The sequence below is a fragment of the Brachycentrus maculatus genome, unplaced genomic scaffold (assembly GCF_059751285.1).
Source record: "Brachycentrus maculatus isolate JH-2025_06_01 unplaced genomic scaffold, ASM5975128v1 h1tg000203l, whole genome shotgun sequence".
In the NCBI taxonomy this organism is placed as follows: Eukaryota; Metazoa; Arthropoda; class Insecta; order Trichoptera; family Brachycentridae; genus Brachycentrus; species Brachycentrus maculatus.
Window position 1 is genome coordinate 961,353 of NW_028280954.1, and position 27,999 is coordinate 989,351.

At 34.8% G+C, this 27,999-nt stretch overlaps 3 protein-coding genes across 6 annotated transcripts in view; 1 reads left to right on the forward strand and 2 right to left on the reverse strand.

Annotated features, from left to right (window-relative positions):
- Positions 1–4,687, forward strand: part of CkIalpha (Casein kinase Ialpha) — a 44,460-nt gene extending 39,773 nt beyond the window's left edge. The window contains exon 9 of one of the 4 annotated variants that reach the window (XM_088263816.1): positions 4,138–4,687. In XM_088263816.1, the coding sequence (XP_088119942.1) occupies positions 4,138–4,169 (32 nt within the window). In that variant the 3' untranslated portion in view covers positions 4,170–4,687. Of the gene's footprint in view, positions 1–992; positions 1,275–4,137 lie in introns of those variants that run through there. The other 3 variants (XM_088263815.1, XM_088263814.1, XM_088263813.1) reach the window with 3 other exon arrangements.
- Positions 4,688–9,264: 4,577 nt separating this feature from the next.
- On the reverse strand, positions 9,265–20,610 carry LOC148307249 (retinol dehydrogenase 12-like). The gene is made up of 6 exons (XM_088263823.1): positions 20,369–20,610; positions 16,383–16,513; positions 15,688–15,886; positions 13,869–14,054; positions 12,636–12,745; positions 9,265–11,000 (listed from the first exon to the last, which is right to left on the reverse strand). Exons 1-6 carry the CDS (start codon positions 20,523–20,525, stop codon positions 10,806–10,808), a joined length of 978 nt encoding a protein of 325 aa, XP_088119949.1. The 5' UTR covers positions 20,526–20,610; the 3' UTR covers positions 9,265–10,805.
- A 1,108-nt stretch (positions 20,611–21,718) lies between these two features.
- On the reverse strand, positions 21,719–27,786 carry LOC148307250 (hexosaminidase D-like). The gene is made up of 4 exons (XM_088263770.1): positions 27,368–27,786; positions 26,289–26,480; positions 25,198–25,310; positions 21,719–24,758 (listed from the first exon to the last, which is right to left on the reverse strand). Exons 1-4 carry the CDS (start codon positions 27,776–27,778, stop codon positions 23,723–23,725), a joined length of 1,752 nt encoding a protein of 583 aa, XP_088119896.1. The 5' UTR covers positions 27,779–27,786; the 3' UTR covers positions 21,719–23,722.
- Positions 27,787–27,999: the final 213 nt, after the last annotated feature.

Sequence of the window (27,999 nt, forward strand, 5' to 3'; positions counted from 1 at the left end):
AACCTATGCATTTTCTTCAAAGTGTAAAAACAACACTTTCTGCCCTGTAGCGGGTAAATATTAAGTTAAAAATATGCCTCTTTTTCTGGGATATAGTACATTTTCTGGGCATTCCGAAAACATCACAAGTGAAAATTGACAATTTTTTATTTATGACGTTCTTGAAAGGAGTGAGCGACATGTCGCAATAAATTGTCCTTAACCAGGGAGTTCACTTTTTAATTACGCAACATATAACAGTCGCAAACTCTTTCACTAGGGCGTCTCGGTACGTCACGCCCGGTGGACGCAAGTTCATATATTTTATTTATGCTTAAAATAAATGAAAAGACTGAAATATGTATTTTTTCGTTTATTTATATATAAATCACAAAGGAATGTACAAAATTACAAACAATTAAAAAATAATTCATGTCGAGACATGTATGGATGACTTGTTGTTGGAAAATATAGGTCCCGCCCATTCCAGGGTGCAACATATATTTACATATATATATAGGACATATTCATATGTCCTACCTGTGCCCGATATTGTTTACGTTTGACGTATTTATATGTCCCGCCTGGTTAACAGGTTAAGGAATAGTGGTGTTTACTAAGTAAGACTGAAATTAAAATCTAAAGGTGGAGACTGACCGGAGCATTTTGTCGTAACGTAACACGTTACGATGCGAGCATTCAGGTAGTCAGTACAGCGAGCCGAGCGCTCCATCCATAGTTTCGGATGTTCTCTGATGCTCGCCGCGAGCGATGTTACGATGTTATGTTACGAAAATGCTCCGGTCAGTCTCTACCTTAAGTGTCTGCTGAATCAATTAAATTAATTTCTTAATGACAATATATTTATTATTATATAAAGTTATAGGAGGATATATTATTACACGGTTTAACTTTAATAGGTTAAACCGTTAAATGGTTTAACCGTAATAGATTACTCATAGTATTATGCCCGCAGTGGTTAGTTCGTTTCCTAATTGTTATGCGTTTCTCAGCAGTGAATGCGACGGCCATCAAGTCGGAGTGCGCGGTGAGCCCCTCCCACCCCCTCTCCCCCACCAAGAAGTGCCCCGCCCCCCCCCGCCGCTCCTGCACCGACCTCAAGCCCAAGAAGGCCTCCCTCACCCCCTCCAAACCCTCCAAACTCTTCCCCAAGTCACCTTGAGGCCTATTTATAATATTACCATATCGCTCACTCCTTTCAAGAATTGAAAAAAATTGACAATTTTTAGTTGTGCATGTTTTTGGAATGCCCAGAAAATGTACTATATCCCAGCAAAAGCGGCATATTTTTATCTTAATATTTACCTGCTTACAGGGCAGAAAGTGTTGTTTTTACATTTTGAAGAAAATGCATAGGTTAATTATTTTTTTAAATATACTAAATATTTTTCAAATGAAGAAAAAACCTTCAGGTTTTACCTAAAAAGATCTGTTGCACAGTAAAATTTTCAATAAGTGGCTTGATATTTATTTTTAATACATTGTTTTATATTTTTAAACTTTAAAAGCGTTCTTCCGAAAAATCAAGTTTTTTTATTTATGACGTTATTGAAAGGAGTGAGCGATATGAGCTCTACAAAGTGCGGTTCGCATTTAAAACTATTCAGGTTGCCATTTTTGTTATAATCGAATCCCATAGGGTTGCAAGAAAATTTTCATGACGGAATACGTTTTTAATAATCGCATTTAATGCTGTTCGGACTGCCATTTTTGTTATAATTGAATCCCGAAGATTCGCAAGAAAATTTTCACGGGGTATTTTATCGAGTTTCTTTTAAGACGCATTTTTTTTTTTAGTACAAGTTGAATATAATGCGGTGTATGTTTCGCAAGTACAGAGTATAATTTATTGTTTTTAAATACACCAATGATAATTTTAAATTGTGAAATTATTTTTCACAAAATTTATCTTTAGAAGTTTGAATTTCAGAGATCTGAAATTTTCGTATTCGTAATATATATATATATATATATATATATATATATATATATATATATATATATATATATATATATATATATATATATATATATATATATATATATATATATATATATATATATATATATATATATATATATATATATATATATATATATATATATATATATATATATATATATATATATATATATATATATATATATATATATATATATATATATATATATATATATATATATATATATATTTTTCTTAAGTTAAATGATAACTATATAATTTATATTTATAACATACAAATATACGCAGTTTTTTTTGTATGAATAAATGTCACGCACTCAATTTTATTATTACAAAAAATTTCATTGTACTTTATTGATAAAATGTTAGTAAATAAAATTAAAATAAAATGGTTGATTGAATAAATCATTACATAAAAAGTTTTGGGCAATTTAAATGCATTGTTTTCTTAGCAAATATTTTACACACTTTATGTATTATTTGCTTGATAATAATTGATAACAAGTCATTTCATCAGGGAGTAGTTACCAGCAGAGCGAGTCAAAGCGCAATTCCTATTAATCAAAATGTTGGCAACCAGTTTTAAATGTAAACCCTTACCGAAGAACAACCAATTTTACAGAACTTAAAAAATGAGAAATCGTTTGTTTTTCTGAACGCCATTTCCAATTCCAATATATTTTATTATTTATATAAATGAAAATCCAATCTACTACATATTCAATTTTATTGTTTTTTGGCATGTCAGCCACCGGTGGCTGAAAAAAGACATTCCAATGCGTCTTGTCGGCCACTTGCGACTGACACTATATATACCTTGTTTTGACTTCATCGACAAGTTGATTGACACAGCGCCATCTTTTGAATTCTTCCGATACCGCTGTCTCGGTTACCCGTGCCTAACACATGAAAAAACTCAATAATTTGACATAAAATTCTATCAAATATTATAGAATCTTATCTTTCAAAATATTTTATAAAAATGCACTCATTGCATAATAGAAGACTCCAACTTTGATTGGTTCCTTTAATAAAATTTGTACTTAAATATCTGACTTTTCTACACAGTTTGATAATGCCTCTCGCAAAGCGAAACAGCTGTCACAAAAATAAATATATCCTGTAGAATCATAAATTGTATTTTGATTTATATTATTAATGATACATTGTGGAATTCTACAAAGTAATGTAAATAAAAAAAATTCAAGTCCTAAACCATTTTTTCTTAATAAACTTTTTTTTCCGTTAGTTCCGAGTTATTCCGTTAGCTAAGTCAGTCACTCATTATATCCTTTGAAAATAAAGTTTTGTTCATTTATACATTCTTTTTTTACTCTTTCTCGCTCGGAGCTACATACCTGTACTCGTATTAGCTCGTGTAAGCTGTACACCGCTTGAGGATGTTGAAAAATAAAGATACACACAATTTTCTTAATAATATATCAATAAAACGTAATACTTTGTTTTTTGTATAAATATTTTAAAATATGTGAACAAATTCTATTGTACGAAATCTTAAATGGGCAAATACTTTGTGTAATACATAATATGTAGAAATGAACTCATAATTATCACTTAAAAGTATTTTAAAATATTATTAATTTTTAACAAAAGCTAAATTGTTTTTTTTTTGTTCGTTTAATTTTATCATAATTATCAATTTGAAACAAGTTTGAAAGGCATTTGTACTGAAAATAACGTTTCAGATTAGCAAAAGGAATTCTAATATCGATGGCTAGAAATAATTGAAGAACCGTTTGTAAATATATATATTTATTTCTATAAAAATAATGTTTCCATTAAATAAAAATAACAATGTAGTGTAGTGTAGTCAAAAAATTAGATAGGGCTCAGCTTTGGATATCTAGTAATCAACAGGAACTAAATTCAATCCAGATGTGTTCTCATTTGGGAGATAGACGCCAGTGTCTCGTTGAGTTACTAGGAATGTACCCCCTTTGGCGATGGGATGGCTTGCGACTGGATCAGAGGTGCGTAAAGGCGCTAGGTAGAGTCTAGAAAGCACACCATTTGTAGGAAATCATCACTAATTGATTAATAACCATTAATTTGTAAAATTTTGTGATTTGTGTTTTGTCGGAGACAATAAAAGTTCCAAAATGTTTCTCGATTGAACAGAATTGTTTTATTTCATGTAGCTTTTCTTATTTCAGGTAAGGACAAAGTACCAAAAGCCGAGTCTTAAACGCTTTCTCTGAAAACACAAGGAACGCGTCGGTGTGCGCCCCGTACTTGTGTTCTAGTAACAGTATTCTCATTCGGTCCCAACTTAGTCTCTTCCGTACCTACCTGTCGCAATTAGAGTCCGCTTAGCCGCGAGGAACGCCGCCGTATCGCTCGTCGTGTCGGAATAACCATCGCGGCAAACTGTCTCCTTCTGTCCCCCTGTGTGTGCGTGCGTGCGAGAGAGAGGGCAAGTGGCAGCCCGCGGAGATGTGTGTGCGGTAGGGCGGTAGCGTAGGGTAGTGTCCCGATACTGTGCAATATAAACTCAGTAAGTGTTTTATTCTCTTCCAGCCAAAGGCCAGACGGTAGAGCACAAGAAGGTGGAAGATTGGCTAATTTCTAGCCCGCAAATACTCCGCACTAAATAATAGTTTACGAGCGGGCCCCGGCCGCACCGCCCATCTCTAATCGTTTACAATTCACGCAACATGACATGTCAATTGTAACCTACAGTGAATATACATTACACACCTTTTATACCTCTGTGTTTCATTACGTGCGCCGAGTGTCTATCGAGCCGAGTGCCGCGAGCGGTAGCGACTGTGTGTCTGAGCAGGAGGACTGCCACTTGCCACTCCACCGCCACCCGCCATCCGCCATCCTTCCCGCTCCCTCTTCAACCAATCGACCTAACACTATTATAAACATTATGTGTTCACTCATTGTATTACATCCATCAACACATTTCGGACGGACCGCTGGCTATGGGATTATATAGTTTATACCTTAACAAAAAGATCGGTGCACTATATTCATATAAAAACATTAAATAATTCCTTCTTTTCTGACTTTGAAATGAAGCCGGCGCAGAAGGTAAAAATACCTTTCTCGTCCTTAAGCGTCAATCGACCGAACGGGTAGAAATATCTTTCCCGTCCTAAGTGTGTCAAAAGTATATTTTTATTAATCCAGAGAGCACAGAAGGGGTTACTAACAAACTCTATCCGAGAAATTGTTCGAAGCGTGATAACAGTAACCGATTAGAGTTATGCCGTAACTAATTCATTTGTCTTATTTCCTGTACTGTATGAAATTAATGATGACAGGAACGGTTTCAAAATTAATTCAAGAAACATTTCCAATCGGTCCAAGTATTTGTGATGCATTTTTCTTATCCTTTTCATCCCGCTGAATATAACTGGATTGTCACAATCTGTTATCTTTCTCCTAATGTAATTCTAAATAAAAATCAACTGACTGGTTATTGCGTAACTCCGGCCGTCTGTTATGTTCAAAGATAAAAGGTTTTTGTTGTAAAAGTTAGTTTTTTATGTAATCCTAACCCAAAACTAAACGAGTCATATGAAATCAACAGCCCTAATGTGCTAGGTATCACAATTTTGGTGTAATATTTTTTCTTTTTTTAATATTTTTTCTGCATTAAAAAATTGCTAGGAATTCAAGTTGAATTAGTTCTAATTTGATATGACTAACTAAAGGTTAAGTAAAAGCTTGTTAATTTGAACTGGGATATTAAAAACATCGCCAAAATTCAATAAAAAATGTTACAAGATTGAACAGTTTCAAAACTGAACAAGAATTTTTTTTTTTGTTTTATATATTGTCTCCTTGGATTTCAAATCAACAAGCTTTTACTATTAAAAGCATAAATAAATAAGTTTAAAAGATATAAAATTGCAAGAAGTGTTTAGAATTGAATGGTTGGCCGATGTTGAGGTAGGAAGGAACACCCCAGTGTCCAGTGCGGTAATGCGACAGGAACGTTTTCCCGCTGCTCCGACTATAATAATTTGTTCTGAATTAATTATATTTATTTGGGAATCGGAAAGGATTCTTGGTTAACCTTCCCCTCCCGGTGATATGTATTTACTACAACTCCACTTTTAAAATGAGAAATATATGTAAATCAAATATAATAGATACGGGCTCACAATTTTTGTATACCTTTGTAATATAATTACGTATTACACGAAAGAATTATAATGTAAAGTTATTCATTTGCATGGATGGAAATAAATCATTTGTGAAAAAATTGCCAATACACTTACAACTGTGTGTGCGTGCGTGGTGCTGCTTTGCGTATACGCGCATGTCGTTGCAAGTTTAATAGTGCGCAGACCGTCATACGCGGCGGTTGCGTCGCTACGCCAGCTATCGCGGCTACTTGCGATGTATTTGTTTTCTCGTTTTCTGATACTAACCAGAGCTAACATTACAAGATTGTTACATTTCAACTTCCAACTTTGGTCAATAAAAGCAACATTTAGGAACATTCACATTTTCATATGGTGTACAAAATACATATCACCGGTGCACGCGGAGGTTTCTAGCGCCGTAAGGGAAAGGTTGAGTAAAAGGGTGATACGTTAGTTTACCCGCTAGTTAACCTGCCTTCATACGAGATGTCATCCGTATAAATATATTATATATTAAATAGTTATTTTATAAGTTTATTTTTAATCAACTGATTGATTTGGAAGGAATCATATTGTATGTAATTACTTGACGACGCCAATCTCATTTCACTGTTGTTTTTGTGAACATTGCGTTGGGATTGTGGGTTCATTATATATATTGTTTCTTTTGTGCAACTTTAGAAAACAATAAATCATTTTAAAATCACTCATTTTTCTATTCACCTCACTAATGAGCCACTCCCAGTCGATCCTCGTATTTTAAGCTCAAGACAATGTTGTAAATCGCTCACTCCTTTCGAGAACGTCATAAATTAAAAATTGACCATTTTCAGTTGTGCATGTTTTCGGAATGCCCAGAAAATGTACTATATCCCAGCAAAAGAGGCATATTTTTAACTTAATATTTACCCGCTACAGGGCAGAAAGTGTTGTTTTTGCATTTTGAAGAAAACGTATTGTTTAATTATTTTTAAAAAAATACTAAATATTTTTCAAATGGAGAAAAAACATTCAGGTTAAAAATATCTGTTGCACAGTAAAAAGTTCAATAAGTGGCTTGTTATTTATTTTTAATACATTGTGTTATATTTTTAAACTTTAAAAATGTTCTGAAAAATATTTTTATTTGATTTATGACGTTCTTGAAAGGAGTGAGCGAAATGTGCAGATGGGCTTATTTGGAGTTTGTTGCCCGCATGTGGAACTATCCTAACTGGATACAGCGAAACCCTAGAAATCCAAACTAATTAGGGCAGTGGCCTGTTCGGATTTGGAAAAGTTTGGATTATCCGAGAAATGTGTAATACAGTACATACATAGTACAGTGGAACCTCTTATAACGAGCAAAAGAATATGTGAAAAGTTGCTCCCTTATGGAGCGAAATTTTGCATAACGAGTTACAGAGAATAGGCTAGTCCCTTATTCATGACATTCGCTTATGAGCCGGGAATTTCGCACCAGTCAAAACAAAAAATTATTCGTTTAACGAGTGTTTCGCTTAAGGAGTAAGTAATTCTGGAATGAATTATGCTCATAAGAGGTTTCACTGTACTTTACACTACAGCAGTTGTGTTGTTTACATTTAATATTACCCTGGAGTAGTCCCTAAAGCGCAGGAGTGATCACCTTTCCTTCATGTAAGTATCGATCAAGTTAACACTGCATCAATACAATGGAGTGCCCTATGCACCATTGGGTGCGGACAAGGGTTAGAAGAAGAGAAAGTTATTTTGTAAACGCCTTTTACATTTCAATCTAATATTACAGTACTTGAGTAGCAATACAGGTACAGTAAGTACTGTATACATACTCAATTAACTTTGTAATAATATTCTACAGTACTTGAGTAGCAATACAGGTACAGTAAGTACTGTATACATACTCAATTAACTTTGTAATAATCTTCAAACAAAATGAGGTTATACATAATGATTTTATGTAATAATAAATATGTTCTTCAGTCTTTGCGTCTTTTTAAATAAAACGTTTTTCTTCAAAATGTCCAGATTTCCGGGCTTCTATTGTACATATAAGGATATCTATTGATAGTATGTAAAATAATTGGAGAAGAATCTTACATACATTTCAGGTTTCTGTTAAATAAAATAAATTTAAAAAACATAACTCAAACATAGATGGTGCCAAGAACTCGCATGTGATCCTTCACAAGGCTTAAATGGAAAGATAGATACAACTTACGGAGTTTGAGTATTGTGCTCGTAAATCGTGGGTAGAATGATGTGTATAAAATGATCACTTGACCACCCTATGACAGGTTGTAAGTCTTGTAAATACCCTTCTTCCATATTCTTCTTCATCTATGTTGAGATATCAAAAATAATCTTGAATTTAATCGATCAATTTAATATATTTATTTTTTAAGGAGTGAGCGATATGTATCTCGATCAAGAAGTTTCAGTACGAAAAATTAAAGATGTCTTTTCATTACAGCCAAAAAATACTCGAAATTCTTGTTTAGATATTGCCATTTCTTGGGTGTTATGTAGGAATATATAGAGCTTTATTATTGATCGGTATTACAAATGTACATATGTCCACCTCTGCAGTATATTGGTTAGCGCATTTGGCTACCGTGCTAGAGGTCCTGGGTCTGATTCCCAGGGGGGTCAACAAATGTCAGTGATTTTTCACATTAACATTTATTGAATATGACCCTGACTGATCGAGAAAACAGTGTTGATGTTCGCAAGGAATGTGGGTATGTTGGTGACAACGTAGTCTCTCCTATAAAGCAGTCACTCACTCAGAGCTGCCTAGTAATACTTATATAGGAATAAACCAAAGTACAAGCTAGTTACAATGATTAAAGAAAACACTTGTTTTTTACCACTTGAGTTTTATTATAGACTACATGTTTCAGAAGTTAAACTTCCATCATTCAGGTCTGTATAAGGTCTGTATATTATTATACAGACCTGAATGATGGAAGTTTAACTTCTGAAACATGTAGTCTATAATAAAACTCAAGTGGTAAAAAACAAGTGTTTTCTTTAATCATTGTAACATGTCTTACAACAAAGTTAATGCCGAAACAATAAATAAAATACAAGCTAGTTATTACTAACCATCATTCACCGCCTTGGCACATAGTAATCTTGTGCAGTGGCCTATGCACCATTTGGTGTGAGTAAGTGTCATAAGAAAAAGAAAGTGGAAGAAATCAAGTATTTTATTTACAGAATAAAATATGGAGTTGTATGCATTCTTAATTTTATTATAGCAAAAATAATTTTGAATAAAATCATATTAATACAGTGTATTTCGTAATTTTTGTAAAATGCTACCTCAAGGGTGCTTATACAGATAGAGATTATGACATGAAAATGATAGTGATAGATATAAAAAATATGTTAAGAAAAACTTCATCAATCGGCTGAGTCTTAAGGGGGAAAGTGGAGCCGCCGTATTATTGCGCCTTCTTCTCGGTCTTCTTGGAATGGCCAAGGTGTTGGGCAGGACGCCTCCCTGAGCGATGGTAACGCCGGAGAGCAACTTGGTGAGCTCCAGACATTGTGAATAGTCAACTGCAGATGGCGAGGGGTGATGCTGGTCTTGTTATCTCCAACACCTTGGCAGCCAGATACTCCATGACGGCGGCTAGGTATACGAGTGCACAAGCCCCGACTTTCCCAGCGTACTAGATGCGACCTGGCGTGTTTTAGGTGTCATTCTTGCCATAAAATGTAAATTGTGAATTCATGGTAACTGCAGACAGTTGGTAGAATTCCATTTTTAATTTTTGGGTAGTATATCCAAAATTAAACAAGGTTATTGGATTGAATTCTACTTTTATTTACATATATATGATAATATGTGACGCGTTTCGTCTTATTAACACATTATCTAACACTGACTAAAAATATTTACAAAATGAAATACTAACAATAATTGCTATTATTTAATATTATAAGTTCTAGGGGTACATATAATGGTGGGTAATGTGGATTTCTATGAAAGCTAAGATAAGTAATGTAGTTAAATATAAATTAGGGTATAATGAATATTGTATTAATTTTAAAGCCATACCCCAACAGATTGTATTTGTTATACCCTAATTGATATTTAACTACATTACTTACCTTAGCTGTCATAGAAATCCACATTACCCACCATTATATGTACCCCTAGACCTAATTATAGCAATTATTGTTAGTATATAAGGACATTTTGTAAATATTTCAAGTCAATGTTTGATAAGACAAAACGCTTCACATATTATCATATATCACTCACTCCTTTCAAGAACGTCATAAATCAAAAAACTTGATTTTTCAGGAGAACGTTTTTAAAGTTTAAAAATATAATACAATGTATTAAAAATAAATATCAAGCCACTTATTGCACTTTTTACTATGCAACAGATCTTTTAAGGTAAAACCTGAAGGTTTTTTCTCCATTTGAATAATATTTAGTATATTTAAGAAAAAAATAAAACAATACCTTTTCTTTAAAATGCAAAAACAACACTTTCTGCCCTGTAGCGGGTAAATATTAAGTTTAAAATTCGCCTGTTTTGCTGGAATATAGTACATTTTCGGGGCATTCCGAAAACATGCATAACTGAAAATTGTCGATTTTTGATTTATGACGTTCTTGAAAGGAGTGAGCGATATATGTAAAAAAAAGTAGAATTCAATCCAAAAACCTTCTTTAATTTAGGATATATTACCCAAAAATTGTAAATTGTGAAGTAAAATCAAAAGTGATTTTCGTCTGGCTGCAACTTTATAGCCTTCTCGGTGAGTTGGCCGACTGTCTTGGAAAGTATGGTGTCCGATGCCTCCGCGGACGTGAGGGTTTGCTTGCAGTCCATGAAGTACGCCCCCGACACGTTGGCCACCTCCGGCGCCACACACGCGTGGATGATAGTCTGGGCTCCCTCTTCCGCATTCTGAAATTTTCACTATCATTGCCAAACTGAATGTAAACCCTTAGCACTGGGGTGCCGCCGCTGTGGCACCAAGAAAATGAACGTGTCGACTGCCACAGCAATCAGAATTCTGGTCTAAAAACCCAATTTCATTTTATTATATTCAATAAAAATATTCTTTTACTTCTTGATTTTGAATAATTTTTTTATAATTATATTTTCTGTTCATTCATTAATAAATTTTTGATTGATTGACATTGATTTGTTGTTCTCTTCCCATGCGGCATTTATCCATATTAGCACTGATGTACATACTAGGAATTTTATCGTAGCTACACAAATATGGCAAGTAAAGAATGGTACAAGATGACTCCTAGTCGGCGTCCTAGCAAAGAACGCAATCCACGAGTTATTTCATAGTTGGCAGTCAACGTGTTAGTACTCAATATATTTGGCTGTTTACTTTTCAATATAATTAAATCAGGATCAGTACGATCAAATAGTAACAGATCTCGGAACTTGATTGAGTTGGTAAAAATAGACCATTTTTTAACAACAATAAAAATCTTCGAAAAGCAATTTTAGCATACATATATAGTAAGAAAAAAATCTCACTTAAAGTGCTAATCTCTTTACATTAAAGGATACCTCTTTTAACCCTTGATTACGGGACATTCGTAAAATTTACGACAGAAATCCAATCTGTGAGGAACACCGAGGCAACACATACAAAGAATGTAGTGACAACTAGCGTGTATCTTAATTTTTTCATTATATTTTATGTTCATATTCAATGTATACAGTTCACAATAAACAAATTATTATTACATTTTATTACATTTTACCGAAAATGTTATTAGTAAACATTTTCGGTAAAATGTAATTTTTTGTTATCGTCGTACATTTTATGATAGTCCCGTATTAACATTTCAGATGGGTATTTTTTACGCCTGCAGACCGCTGGCGACAGGGTTTGATAATTATGCACTTATCGCTCACTCCTTTCAAGAACGTCATAAATAAAAAAACCTGATTTTTCAGGAGAACGTTTTTAAAGTTTAAAAATAAAATACAATGTATTAAAAATAAATATTAAGCTACTTATTGAATTTTTTACTGTGCAACAGATCTTTTTAGGTTAAACCTGAAAAGGTATTTTTCTCCATTTGAAAAATAACTAATATATTTAAAAAAATAATTAAACAATACCTTTTCTTCAAAATGCAAAAACAACACTTTCTGTCCTGTAGCGGGTAAATATTAAGTTAAAAATATGCCTCTTTTGCTGGGATAAAGTACATATTCTGGGCATTCTGAAAACATGCATAACTGAAAATTGACGATTTTTTATTTATGACGTTCTTGAAAGGAGTGAGCGATATAATTGAGACCTTAAAATATAGATTGGTATATAATATTAAAAAAAAACATGGGATGATTTCTACTTTTCTGCCTTTCAAATGAGGCTGGCGCAGAAGGTAAAAATACCCTTCCAGTCCTTAAGCATCAATAGACCGAACAAGTAGAAAAACCTTTCCCATCTTTAGTGTGTTAAGGTACATTGAAACAAGTCCAGTGGTCTAGGGTTAAGGGCCCCTCCACACTTGAACAAGAAATACAGCAAAGGCGGAGATTATTGATCATTAAAAAAATTACCTTGCAAAACAACATGACCAGGAAGTTCCAAGGTATTCTGACCCAAGCTGCCGTATCTCGCATTATGCCGGTATAGACCACTCCAGGAGTCACACCATTTATTGTCACACCTACATAAATAAATAATTTTAAAAATATGCTTTTTTTACACAACACTGGACAACATATAAATCAACAAAATGTTAATAGAGAAAAGAATATATGTAATAACTATATTTATCATTAAATAGTAAATATGTAACTTTGTTTTAAAATCACTATAAATATTCTATTAAAACTTAATTATAATGTCTACCGGTTTCGAAGCTAACCGCTTCTTTATCAAGACTGAGTATTAATCAGTCTTGATAAAGAACCGGTTAGCTTCGAAACCGGTAGACATTATAATTAAGTTATAATAAAATATTTATAGTTATTTTAAAACAAAGTTACATTTTAATTATAAAATGGAAAATCACAAAGTTAGTGCTTCAAATATAAATTATATTATATTTATCACTTTAAAAAACAAATCTAAAAAGATACTTCCATTGTAAAAAGTCACAAGGGAACAGTTTTATATCCAAAATAACAAATTCTCTTTGTAAACATGTTCAGAAATGATGTCATACATACATTTATATTGAAGTTTTGCATTTAATCCAGAGTTATTATATGTTACAAGTTAAACGTTTTATAATCAGACTCAACATATTTGTGTTGCTCTGTAAAACAAAGAAACGGCACTTAACTTTATCAAGTCTTTTTCAAAATTGACACAATGTTGCCATCTTGGTTCTTCTCTATCGTACATTGTTTTATCGGAGGAATACTTTTTAAAATAAAAAAATCAGAGGAATACATTTCTTTAATATATTACTTACTTACTTACTTATAACCCTTATCCGCACCTAATGGTGCATAGGGCACTGCATCAAATTAACGCAGTGTTATCTTGATCATTACTTACATGAAGGCAAGGTGATCACTTTTGCGCTTCAGGAAACCAGTCCAGGGTAATATTTATTTTCACCCCCTCTGGGAATCGATCCCGGGACCTCCAGCACGGTAGCTAAACACGCTGACCATTACACCACGGAGGCGGACAAATATATAAAGATATAATATATAAATATCTTTAATATATAAAGACTTCTTACTATACCTGTAGGCACAGTGTTGGCAAAATGTCAAAGGTACCTACTGGCAGACTAAAATATCACTCGAATTGGTATGATTTTCCCTCACACTCACCTGTTTGCTGTAATTTCTTGCTGAAGTAGTTGACCATGAAAAGAAGGCAGACCTTGGAGTTGGCGTAAGCCTTGGTGTGGCTCGTGGTCTTACTATTATCTAGACTCGGCAGGTCCAGATGAGACATCCGGTGCGCTTCGGAGGAAACATTGACAATCCGGGCGGGTGCCGATGCCTTTATACGACCTGCAATGTCACAAAGAGCCATTGGTAAGTTTTAAGTTATATTGAAGTCCAATGGGAATAGCGAAAACAGAAAGGTTTGCAAAATACTCATTATTTCTTCATAAGGCCAGTGGTGGGATTCAGCCAGTCCTTAACCCTTTGTTGTCACACAATATTCCGATTGAGATCATGTATCGGAGCACTCTCGGTTTACTTGGTCCGCCACCTTGTAAAAATATTTGAACCTCACGAAGAGATTTTTTTTTAAGATGAAAAAAAATAGTGGAAAAATTCAGTCAAGTTATTGCACTTAGTAAAAAGAATACCGTGAAAGATATACGCTTCGGAGCATTTGGAGCATTCTCAGTTGTTATGTGTATGTTCTGTTTTTGTGCAGAATAAATGGAAAAACTGTTTTTTTACAGGGGGAGGGGGGTTGGGATAGTTACCTAAAGGGCGAACCGGTTCATGAAAATTTTGAATCCCATCACTGCATAATTGTCCTATTTCTACAATTGTTGAGGCATTCTGTGGCTGATTGAAATGGTTCTTCTTCTGTGCGTGTCATGTCAAGTCCCCCTCACTTCGACTACACTTAAGAGTAATTGTTTTGGGCAGCTCTAAACAGCGCCACGACGGTTCTGATCCCCGTCCAATCTTGTGTGTTCCAGACCCAGGAAATCTATCTTCTGCCCACACCCCATTAAACTTCTACTTTGCCTTTTATTAGGTGCAATAGCAATACCAATGTTTACATCATTATTAATCCAAAACAGACCAGAATTACTTACTATTTATTGAATGAAACTCTTTTGGTACCTTCCTTCTTGTGGTTATTCCACATTAGGCAACACCATAAAAGTACGCAGAATTGCCTATAGTGGCCTTCCTCATACGTTAACATAACATCAACTCTGAAGGCATCACACTCATATCTGAGAATCACAGGAATTACCCTGTTTTTATATAATCAGCCAAAGAATTTATGATTTTTCAATTTTGGTACCTTCAATGTTACGGTATTATGTGATTCGGAGATCTAGCTTTATACATGGGGCTTGTCGACCTGTCATTTTCAAAAGCCCAATATGTAAAGATGTTGATACCATTTTCTGGGATATTATGCCGGATGAGGTATGCTCAAATACTGATAAGGCTATTTTCTCCCAACTAAGTTTTTCCAGGGTATGCTTGGCTACAACAGCTTAGAGACTAGAATGTGTATTTGATTACGCATCTTTATTGATTGTTGCGTGGTATGATCGATAATCCTGAAATTATCCAGAGCATATTGCTCTGTATGTTCCCGATAGTTACCTAACACAGCGTCGACATAGATTGTTTCACATTCCTATACACAGGACCAACCTGCCGATGGTTATGCCTGTGGGAAGAGCTACCTCTATGCTGAACAATATCAGGATATTTATTTGTTTCATGTGTCTGAAAGGATATTCCGAAGCAGGATTCTTCTACATCTTTAACAAGAGTGTTCTTGCTTACTTTCGAATTTTTGTTAATGTATCCGCTCTAAATTTTAGTTTGTAATGTATATGTTAATTATAAACGAATATATTGAATTGAATCGAATGAAAAATGCGAGTGATTCACTGTATTATAGCTCAGAAAATGCCGTAAGTGATGTTATACACACCCATCAATATGCAGGTGAATAGAAACGGTCCAAAGTAATTGATTTGCATCAGTTTATCCAGTCCGTCTTGAGTTTTGGTGAAGCTGCCAGACACGACCCCCGCATTGTTCACCAGGATATCTATCCGGAGCTCCTCGGAAGCTATTTCCTTGGCGCACTTCCTCACGCTGGCCAGAGAACTGAAGTCAACATGCTTTAACTGAAACATGACAAATCAAATCACAAACTTATTAACTTTTAATCAGTAAATTTCACTATTTCTTAAAATCTATTGTGCATGCATTTCCCATCATTTTCAAACACCGCATAATGATGCGGAATGCATGGAAACACGTGTCACAATCGATTTCAAGAAATAGTGGTATTTACCAATTGATAATTGAGTAGTCTACTTGCAAACTACGTTATATTAAAAAATTGAGTGTTTTAGCCAATGGCGGCAGTCGGTAGAATATTAAATCTTCTACCGATTTGAGATTTATTGAGAGATTTTAGAAAGAGAACTGTGAATCGGCATAGCGAGTTTTGTTTTTTTTTTTTTAAAGATCATCTCTTCTAACGACCGTAAAGTAAAGCAAGCACGCCAAATTTAGAGCGCTGGTGAGATCCCTTTACCCACGGTATTTGTAGCTGATGGAAACGTGAGGCGTTTATCAGCTTGTTTATCTGGAATACATATTCTGGAGCCTACTTACGTATACTTCGGTATTTTTACTATGTTCGATGACTTCATTCATAGCATGAGTTGCTTTCTTCATGTCTCTGCAGACCATGATGATTCTAGCGCCTCTTTTTGCTAAATCCTTTGCTGTCTCCAGTCCGACACCTGAAACAGTAGGAATATGGTAAGTCACTGAACGGGCAATTATTTTGTAGCTCACAAGTTGTCATCCGGAGTTGACGTATTCGCTGCGCAATGCTCAATAAAAGCAACATTTAGGAGTTTTTTCCCGTTTTTTTTATCATATTTTCATATGGTGTACGGAGAGCGTGGAAGTTTTTGGTATTGTAAGGGAAGGGTAATTAACTATAACCTAACTATGAGTATTTAAATGTTTTAGAATTTAGTACATAAACCCTGATGATGACAAGGTTCTTGTCGAAACCGGTTGGATAAAGTGTACCAATAAAAAGTGGTTAAAACAAAGTTGTTTTATTTTATAAAGTTTATAAAATGTGCCACAAAGTATCTGCGAAAAACATTCAAGAAAAGTCAGTGAATGGCCAAATCAATGAATCAGTGAACTAGCTAACTAACCATCACCCGCTTATCTGCAAGAGTAGGCAGAGAGAATAGAATGCCACACTACACTGTCTTTGCAAACAATCTTAGTGTCTTCCACATTCATGCATCTCTCATACATACATGCTGATTATTGCGACTCCTCACCTGACCACTTTCAACCATTTGACATACTTGATCATGCCATCTTTTCTTCTGTCTTCCTCTGGTCCTATTTCTAACTACATTCGCCTCATAAATTTGTTAATACAGTAAGTCAGTGAATGGTAGAATCAATGAATCATTGAATCGGTGAGCTGATCAGCATTCGTGAACGAGATTTGCTCAAAATTGAATATGAAAATTAAGTAATAATACTATTACATAGAATTTTTAATTGCATAAATAAAATGGCGGGAAAATACCATTTTATTTGTTTATTTCTGTATTTAAGGTAAAGGACCTTGAAAAAATATAATTAACCCTTTGGCTACCAAAATCTGATACATCGAGTTTTGGTACTGAAGCGAGAAATGTCGGATCTGACCTCATGATTTATAAAAGTATCAAATATATTTTGGACAGTATGTTAGGGATTCCTTCAGGGTTGTGCAAAAAATTCTATTTATATATTTTTTTCATACATCGACATTTAGAATTAAATAATCATTTATATAATATCTTATAATTATAGTTGTAATATTACGAAAATTGAAGTTACAAAAATACTCAAAGAGAAACGAGAAACGAGAAAACAAAGTACTGCTACTACCATCACGCCGTTTCACCGCAGGGGTAGGCAGAGTATGGAACGCCACACTCTTCTGTCCTGACACACTTCTAGCATCCTTCACATCCAGCAAAAAGGAAGTTGTGTAATGCTATGATATGCTTCAATAATTACATTATTTATGTTGAAATCGTAGTATTTCTAGCATAGTAACCCCAAAAGTCCTGGTAGCCAAAGGGTTAATAAATAAAACGTGTATTTTTCCTCTATTATCATATACCAAGGCCAAACACAAGAAACTTGTATTAGAGAGGTGTGCCTCTTCAGTCGAAAGATTTTCCTCATCCGTAATACAGTGGTTAGCACGTCTGGCTACCGTGCTGGAGGTCCCAGAGGGGTCAAAATAAATATCAAAGATTTTTCCCTCTACTATCAACATTAATTTAGAGCTTTGTACTCATCAATTCGTAAATTATATTTTACGTAGGCACTTATTCCTTGATTGATAAATTGTAAACAAAACAGATTTTTTAAATGTGGTTTCATTACAAAAGTACAAAATTTTACAGTACAAAGAAATAGAGAGAGAGAGAAAAAAACCTTATCCGCACCCCAATGGTGCATAGGGCACTGCGTCATATAAACGCAGTGTTATCTTGATCGTTTACACACGAAGGAAAGGTGATCAGCCCTCCGCTTCAGGTACCAGTCCAGGGTGATATTGAATAAATATTACAGTGAAAAAATCACTTATATTTATTTGACCCCCCCTGGGAAACGAACCCGGGAACCCAATATAAAAGTATTGTAAAATACAGTATTATTTTAGAAATTTCGCTTTATAATGTCAAACCAAACTCGACATTGGATTTGGCGTGATAAATACGATGTCGAGCCACGCTCGACATAGAAAAAGGCAAAGATATCATCAACAAATATACATTGAATCCGATCCAGTTGAAAAAAAACTATCAAAAAACGACTTTATTTATAAGTCTTTATTTGATTCGGTTTTTTGGGTTCGATCGCTTAAAGCAAAAATTTAGTTGCGTATTGCGTAGTTCTAGCTGCTAATATATTTAACATTTAAAAATAATTATGCTGGAAAAAAATATTGTTTTGTTATTTTCATGTTATTTTTTTATATTGCACCATTTTGACACTCGAAAAAACAGTAGAATTTGACTTCGTTTGTTTTAATTTCCATTTTGTTCCGAAATTCAAAATTTAAAAAATGCGTTATTTGATGAACTCGTGAACAATTATAGGTAGGTACCTACTTACCTCGGTGAGGCGGTATTGGTGCGCATATTCAAATCTATCAAACAGGGCACATTGTTATATTATTTGTAATTGGAACAAAAACCTGACAAATAAACCAAGTGAGATTCTCCTGTGTTTCCAAATATCAGAATGGTGTGAGAAAACCGGTATAATGTGAAAATAGTTTTACGTATATTTCTGTTCCCTTGTTTAGAGAAATCACAGCGGGCATGCACAGAATAAGGGCGTTTGTGCACTACATGGAATTTGACCGTCCGGCAGTCCGGTTTTGAAAAATGAAATGAAAATGAAAAATGAAAACTACACAGTTTAGCTTGATCGAATTTACGCGCAACGTGTTCACGCACCGATCAAGAGCTCCGATCCGAAGAAAGATGGACACAAGCCAATGGTCAGCACATCGTTTTTTTGTGTTGTTTTTATGTTTTACAACGCTAACTGACGTGCCGGACGGTAAAATTATACGTAATTCCGGGTAGTGGACAAACGCCCTAACTCTTGTAAGTTTCATTGCAATCGGTTGAACAGTATGGGCGTCTATAGAGCAGTGCTCAGCAACCGGTGGCGGTGTGCCGTGGCACAATGGTGTGCCGTGAGCCGGATCAAATTCAATGTATTTGACATTTATCATTTTCTTCAATATGTATTTCATATAAAACACATAATACACAATTTATATAATACGCGATGACAAATTATTTTTCATAATATGTATGATTTAATTATATTAATATGTATGATGTAATTTTGAAAATGTAGAATTTACATAAAAAATTTAGGCATATTTTTTTTAATGGTCCATGTGCTAGTTTTTGGTGTGCCGCGGAATTCTAGGAATAATTTTAGTGTGTCGTGGGTGAGAAAAGGTTGCAGACCACTGCCATACAGGATAAACTTGCATACTTTCACTTTTATATAATATATATAGATTAATCGTAAGTATATATGTCCGCCTCCGTAGTGTAACGGTCAGCACGCTCGGCTACCGTTCTGGAGGTCCCGGGTTCGATTCACAAGGGGGGTCAAATAAATATAAGTGATTTTTTCACTCTAATATTCATTCAATATTACCCTGGACTGATACCTGAAGCGGAGGGCTGATCACCTTTCCTTCGTGTGTTAACGATCAAGACAACACTGTGTTTATATAATTCAGTGCCCTGTGCACCATTGGGATGTGGAAAAGGGTTTAAATATATATAAATATTATGCAATACAGAATCAGAACGGTGGGAATATGTTCAGTAGCTTCTAATAAAGTACTTGCCTACTCACTCGGTCGAGTAGGTACCTTTTATATATATATATATATATATTGTATATATATATATATATATATATATATATATATATATATATATATATATATATATATATATATATATATATATATATATATATATATATATATATATATGTGTGTGTGTGTGTGTGTGTGTACGCACCTGAGTTGGCACCGGTGATGACTGCAGTCTTCCCATCGAGCCTCGCCTTGCTCGTACAAACTCCAGTAGTCAACTTCATCCACAGTTTAAAAGCGACGAGGGATATTACCAATAGTGAGAAATATGGGGAATACACAAAACTAAAAATACCCATCATTTTGATATTTCAGCAAACACTTTCTTAGCGCGCAATGACGAAACCGCTAGGACGCTCGTACCACCAGGAAAATCAACACCGAATTAAAAAGCCGTCCTTTTTTAATGCAACATATTCGAGGTTTCCGAATCCAACATAACTGGTTTATCAACCTCTTCTTTATCTTGTTTTTGGGTCATTTCGTTTGTACTTTAAAACGAGGAGACTACCTTCGGAAATAAGCGTTAAAAATACCATATCCCTCACTCCTTTCAAGAACGTCATAAATAAAAAAAAACTTGATTTTTCAGGAGAACGTTTTTAAAGTATAAAAATATAATACAATGTTTTAAAAATAAATATCAAGCCACTTTTTTAACATTTTATTCTGCAACAGATCTTTTTAGGTAAAACCTGAAGGTTTTTTCTCCATTTGAAAAATATTTAGTATATTTAAAAAAATAATTATGTAAACAATACTTTTTTTTCAAAATGCAAAAACAACACTTTCTGCCCTGTAGCGGGTAAATATTAAGTTAAAAATATGCCTCTTTTGCTGGGATATAGTACATTTTCTTGGCATTCCGAAAACATGCATAATTGAAAATTTACGATTTTTGATTTATGACGTTCATGAAAGGAGTGAGCGATATTATTATCTGGAATACATAGCATGCCTCTAATTTAGTTTTTTTATATCAACATAAGTAAAAAAAATAAAAAAATAACTTTCAAACTTTTATTTTTGTATAAATATCAGACCGTAATAATTTTATTTTAATGACTTGATGATGGAATGATTACTCCGAAACCGGCAGACACGAATTAGTGTTTATTAAAGTGGAATACCACTGTAATTTGTGTAATAGCACAAAGTGAACGATGAATGTTAAGGAGAGTGTTATACACAAAGTTAACCATTTTAATATACAAAATATAAAAATAACTCCTCAGTCGGAGAAATTACAGATTTCTTAACAATTATTTGGACACACAAAGTGTTGAGCATATAATTTATAAAAAAATCCATGTTTATAGTTAAATATCAAAAATGTAAATTTTCTTCTTCTTCTTCTTCTAACTATAATCTGCATGCAATGGTGCATAGGGCCAGTGCCCTCAAAGCACTGCATCGATTTGATGCATTGATGCATTGCATCAAATCGATGCAGTGCTTTCTTAGTCGTTAATTATACGAATTTAGCATAATTTATCAGAATTTAAATAGATAAACAGTCAAAATAATGATTAAGGAAATACTTGTTTTTATACCACTTGAGTTTTATTAAAGACTACTTGTTTCGGAAGCTAAACTTCCATCGTCAGGTCTGAATAATAACAATTTATTTTGACGCCGTAATAGCACAGTAACCAAACGACTCATTATTCTTCTTCTAACCCTTATTCGCACCCAATGGAGCATAGGGCACTGTATCGTATCGACGCAATGTTATCTTGATCGTCAATTGCGTGAAGGCAATGTCATCAGTCCTACGCTTCAGGTACCAGTTAAGGGTGATATCTTTATAATGGAATTCCTTTAAGTAATATTATGAACTAACTAAGCATCACGCCGAAAGGGTAGGCAGAAAGAATAGAACGCCACACCAGAATGTCTTTTGCAAATAATATTCGCCTCTTCCACATTCGTGTATCTCCTCGTACATACCCGCTGATTATTCTGACTCCTACCAGCAGGCCGCTTTTCCCGCGAGAGCGCAAAAAGGAGATTTTATCATTAAATGACCTTAAACTTAGAAATTTAAATAAAAATATATCATAATTAAATTAAAATATTACTATCATAAAAAGGTATTAACTTATTTTAATGTGAACTCGGTCTACGAGCTAGACTTTATTATATTTTTGCAATGAAACATTTTACATATAACATGTGGTTACAGTAAATATTAAATTCATTTTTCAATCTAATCTAATCGATATTTTCATATCTCATTTCAGTATCTTAGTTGTTAACAAAATACAGTAATTTCTAATATAATTTTACAACTGTTTATCACAAACAAATATTATTTAAATACAGTGAAACCTCTATCTATCGTTCCTCGAATAATCGTTTTCCCGGATGTGTCGCTTATTTCTCTACCCCGGATTCATTTCATACAAAAATATCCATCCACCATTTTAACGCATTAATATTTGAATTACGCTGCATACTTATTTGATATATTTTGTCGGAGTTTTTTTTAAAAATATTTTTCTAAATTTTGTTACGTTCGAAGACAATGTTCCAACGCGTGGGATAGAAACTATCGAAAGCTTGTTGGATGCAAGGTTGATTTATGAAGAGGAACCGCTGCCTATACCTTCATTTTGAGAAGCATGCACACTCTTTAAAATATTAAAACTTTCTACTACGCACATTCAATAACTGGCGCCGAAAAAAATATTATTTGCAAAGCCGAAAATATACTGTTGACTTGAAATAAAACAGTAAAAAAAAACAAACGTCTGTCACGGATCATTTACAACACTTTACACATTTATAAACTTTATTTTTTTTGTTCTGTTCATCTTTGTATTTTTTTTAATAAATACATTTATTAACATCTAAAAGCTGTATTCTTAGAATTTCAACCTACCAGTGGTTATGCAGATTGGGAGGACGGTATCTTTACTCGATGGTATCTCCTTGTGTATTGACTTCTTAATCCCACATTCATAGTTTATTTCAATAGGTCCCTTCAAAAACGATAGATAAAGGTTTCACTGTATACCGTCCTTTGGTAGAAAACCCTATGTTTGATAGAATAATTAAAATGAAAATATTAATTATTAAGATTGCTTGTGGCATTGGCGATAATGTACTCCATTAGAGTTGACCCAAAAATACCAACACAGACGCAACGATTGTGTCGTACGGGAGAAGGCTGCGTTTGGTATAATTTCGTTACATTGAAAATTAGTCCTTAACCCTAGATTACGGAACATTCGTAAAATTTACGACAGACATCCAATCTGTAGGGAGCACCTCGGTTGCCTCGGCAACACATGTAAAGAATTGTGACAACTAGCATTATCTTAAATTTTTACCGATTATTTTATGTTCGTATTTTATATAAAGTTCTCAAAAACATGTTGCATTTGCTTTTTTAAATGTTTTTAGTAAACGTTTTTGGTAAAATGCGAGTTTTTCTTATCGTCGTACATTTTATGATATTCCCGTATTAATTTTTGTCTATTCCATATTTTTGGTGTTATGGTAATAATATCCGAGATTCGCTCGGAAAGGGTCGCCTCGCCCAGACCCTGCTCTGTTGAGAATAGTTCCCGTACACGTTCAATATTCGATTCAGCATCACCAGCAGCGGGTCCAGCCTCAGCTCCACGAACTCGTCAGCGGTGTGCGCGTCAGCGAACGATTTGACATCCCTCCACATTTCGGCCGCGAGAGAAATGACGTACGCCTCTCCCATTTTGGCCTTTTTATCAATATGCGTCCTGTATTGCACCATGTTATGATTTATATTATACATCGTGTATCCGTTTTCTTTGAAAAGACTTTCGGAATTAAGTTCGATGATCGCTTTCTCCGTATCTTTCAACGTTACCATTTTAGAATAAAGTTTGTGCCCGTCGAACGTACAGTCGCGGTAAACGGTCGATTGCATTTTGGTCAGATATTCGTAAGGAGGGGTACTCTTAGGGAGGGTCTGGTATTTAGAGCAGCCGAGTAGAGGTGACCAGGCATCGTAGACTTCCGCGTGCAAGCTGTGGAGAGATGAATTTTGGAGCGTCTTCTTCATGTACGTGTCGACCAGAATCAAATTGATCACGAGGCTAGGTACAGCTACCGGAAGCATCTCGCAAAGAATACTGAAGTGGGAATACCTCGACCAGCCTGTCAGAAAAAGTCCTCGAAACTTGTACAAGAGGCCGCCGCTACCAGCCAGTTCGAACCTGGACGCGAACTGGAGCCACGAAAGATTATTCTCGTAATGATGCTTCAAATCCGGCAGAGTCTCTCCCGACCCGGTGGCTCCTTTGAACGCGGAAGCTATCCAAATGTCCTTAAACATAGTAGTGTAATGGTACCAGCGGTAGGCCTCCTGGGCCGAGCGGGATGTCGTGTAGTCCCACACGACGATGCCCACCCAGTTTTGGAGTTTCAGCTTGAACAGCCGATTGAAAGAAATGCTCCTCAGCATGTCGTCCCATATGAGGACGGATATGTTAGAGTTTATAGTCTTGACGTACGATGCTACTGCCTTAACGTGGTCGCCAAATATAATCCTGAAAAAATACCTACATGTTTCAAAGAGACCACGCGAACGGACAGTCATTTGCAGACAGAATCTTCGATATCCTGTACCGCTATCTTTATTTATTTAATCATATACAAAGTGTAATAATATGCCCTTGCACATTTTACAAAATATATTTATGAAATTACAATGAACGGAAATTTATTTTGAAATCAAATACGACATGGCCAAATAATGCGATCCATTTCAGATCTACCAACTTCCATCATCCATTTATGAATAGCACTTTTATGATTAGTTTATATTTTTAATAGTTTATGGATAATGGGAGCAGGTTACAGAAAAAAAGTTTAAAGACAACTTTATTGCATAGTAATCAAAGTTCTTTTGATCAGGTATGTGCTAAATTTTAGATCTAGCATCTTACAGAAGCAAAATTCATATGATATTCAAATCAAAATTCTTACTCGTTGGAATATTTCTTTGCCAAGCAATCCGGACACGCGTTTACATGATAAACTTCGTCACACCCGATGTGGAACCATTTTACGACATCCGCAATGGAGTGAAACTCTATGACCTAAAACAAAATTTAATATGATCAAAACCTTCATCAGCAACCAATGATGCATAGGGCACTCCATCGATTTAGTCGATCAAGGGCTAAATCGTCAATTATATGAAGCTAAGATGTTCAGAGCTACGCTTAAGATACTAGTCCAAGGTGATATAAAATAAGTTATTTTTATTTATTTACGTAATATACTCGTATGTAGGTATGTAGGTACTTATATTAAATTAACTACTGAAATATAAGGTGAAATTTGTTTCTTCAAAGAATATCCTACATTTCCAAACGATAACAGTTTACCCAGATTTAGCAACCAAATACATATATGCTAAATCTGGGCTAAAGGATGTAAGTCGAAATAGGTCAAAGTTATAAAGGTTAAATAGGTCAAGGTTATAAATATAAAGGTCAAGGTATATAATATAAAGGAAAGTAGTAGGTAGGGTCTAAAATGGGTGGTGACGAATCTTTCTTAGTCAAATAATTTTTTTTAGATGGGAGTTGCATTTATTACTTACCTAGCTTATTATATACACGATTTAAAGATCAATTAGTGGATCAGTTAGTTTTTTCTAGATAAAAACGTGTTTTATTTTAATCTGCGTTGGGATCAGAAATAATAAACTAGTGTGGGCCAATCAGCAACTTCTCAGCATTAGCTCATTGCTGGGAGAAAACCACGTTGCACTCCTCAGGAGAAGCCGGACTGTTGACTGTCGTCAACAGGCCTTCCGTTCCACTAGAAGAGGGTTCGACATTTTGTGTCCTAGCTTGGTTTATGGTACCAATGTCCTTCAGTAGTTTTATCATGTATGATACCACCTTTATTGAAAGTTCTTCGTGAACTAACATGGATCCGATGTCGGATAGGTCCTCAGAATCAAATTGTATTAAACTATATTGATAATTAAAAAAAACAATGAAGTAAAAAAATATCATACGACAAAATCGAAAAGTTACAAACGGAAAAATCATGAGAAATTGAACCTGTTTAATCATCTCTTTGATTAGTTCGATGGATTCGTTTTTGGATGGGCAGATCGAGTCGGGGTGGTCATCTATCTCCCGTAAGTGACGGTATTCTCGAAGCTTCAGCACGAACTCCAGGTGCCCGAAGGTCTGCAGGAGAGGGATCACGTCCATGCCGATGGCCTTCACAGCCCTCAGGTAACGGAGAAGCTATAAGCCAAGCAACATGACACACACTCGATCATTTTTCATCTACATTACATCACGGATGCCTTTCTTCTTCTTCTTCTTATTTTAGGCCTTGTGGCCTGTTTTTAAGAGGGATTAGCCTACTGCGACGTCGATTCCCAGCTATCGACCCATCTCTTTGGTGGTCTGCCCGTGAGTCGTCTACCATGGGGTTGGCCGTACAGTGCGATGTGGGGGGGAGTCTGGATGGTTCCGTTCTCCTCACATGCGCATACCATTGTCTCCTTCGTTGCCGTCCCCACCTAACAACATCTTCCATCTCATATTTCCCTGATCCTGGCATTTCTCTCGAAGACTCTTGCCTGATATGCTTCTCAGAGTCTTCATTTCTGACACTCTAAGCGCATTTTTTGTGGCAGCGGTGTTTGCTCTACTTTGGATTCCATACGTCATGATGGGTCGGGCACAAATTTCAGTCTGTCGTAAGTAGTAATTTGAATGTAGGTATTGTACAAAAGGTGAAGATTAAGATATTGTAACTAGTGCTATTCGTATTATTTTTTGACATATCATCAAAGATGGAGAAGAATATGAAAGTCTGGGCATTTACGGGGCTGACGACCGTAATAGGCTGGTTTAGTGATCACTTTACACACGTGTAACATTCTCCAATTCTACCCATTATTGACAACCACACTACTAAAATTCTTGAAAGTTCTATACCAATTTCCGAAAAACAAAGTGACAACTACACAACTCAAATTCTTGGATGTTCAATATATATGAACCAATTTCGAAACTTTGTTTTTGAATCACTAGAACTTCACTAGAGACATCTATTGGTGAGATGAAAAGAAGCTAAGTTCTATTATGTTACCATAAAGTATGTTAATTGTGACGTAACTTACATCTTTTCTGGTGTATGCGTTGAGAGCTGTTATATTTTCGAGACTCCCTTGAAACGGGAACATGTCTTCGTACTCTATTAAAATGCCCGTCGCACCAGCGGACCTCATCAGGGGTAAAAGTTCTTCGAGGTACTTCAACTTTGGCGGGGCCCCCTTCAGATCCAAGTGGACTATTTTATGCTGCAAATTCTCCCCCTCCTCCACAATGTATTTCGGTTTATTTTTCACAACAGGCGGCCATTTCCACCGCAAGGCCTTCGGTTTCTGAGTCGAATAACTTTTGGTATCATTCGGCAACTCTTTCGATAATTCGTCGTCAGATTTAACGATTATTTTCACAAGAATACAGTATATTGTGAATGTAAGGAGCAGTAGAAATATGTACTTTATTCGTAACATACTAAGTCGCATCTTGTCAAAATTTCACGACACGACACGAAAACAAACTACTAAGTAAGAATTATTTAAATTTCAGGCTAAATAAGTACCCAAATTGACATATTTTATTGTAAAATGCTGAAATCCAGAAGGTAGGAACTTCATTATGTTTAAAATTAATATTGTCAATTTTTTTTTCACTGTTACGTTTTACCGTGACGTTCTATTTTTATTTATTTTTTAATAATAAATAC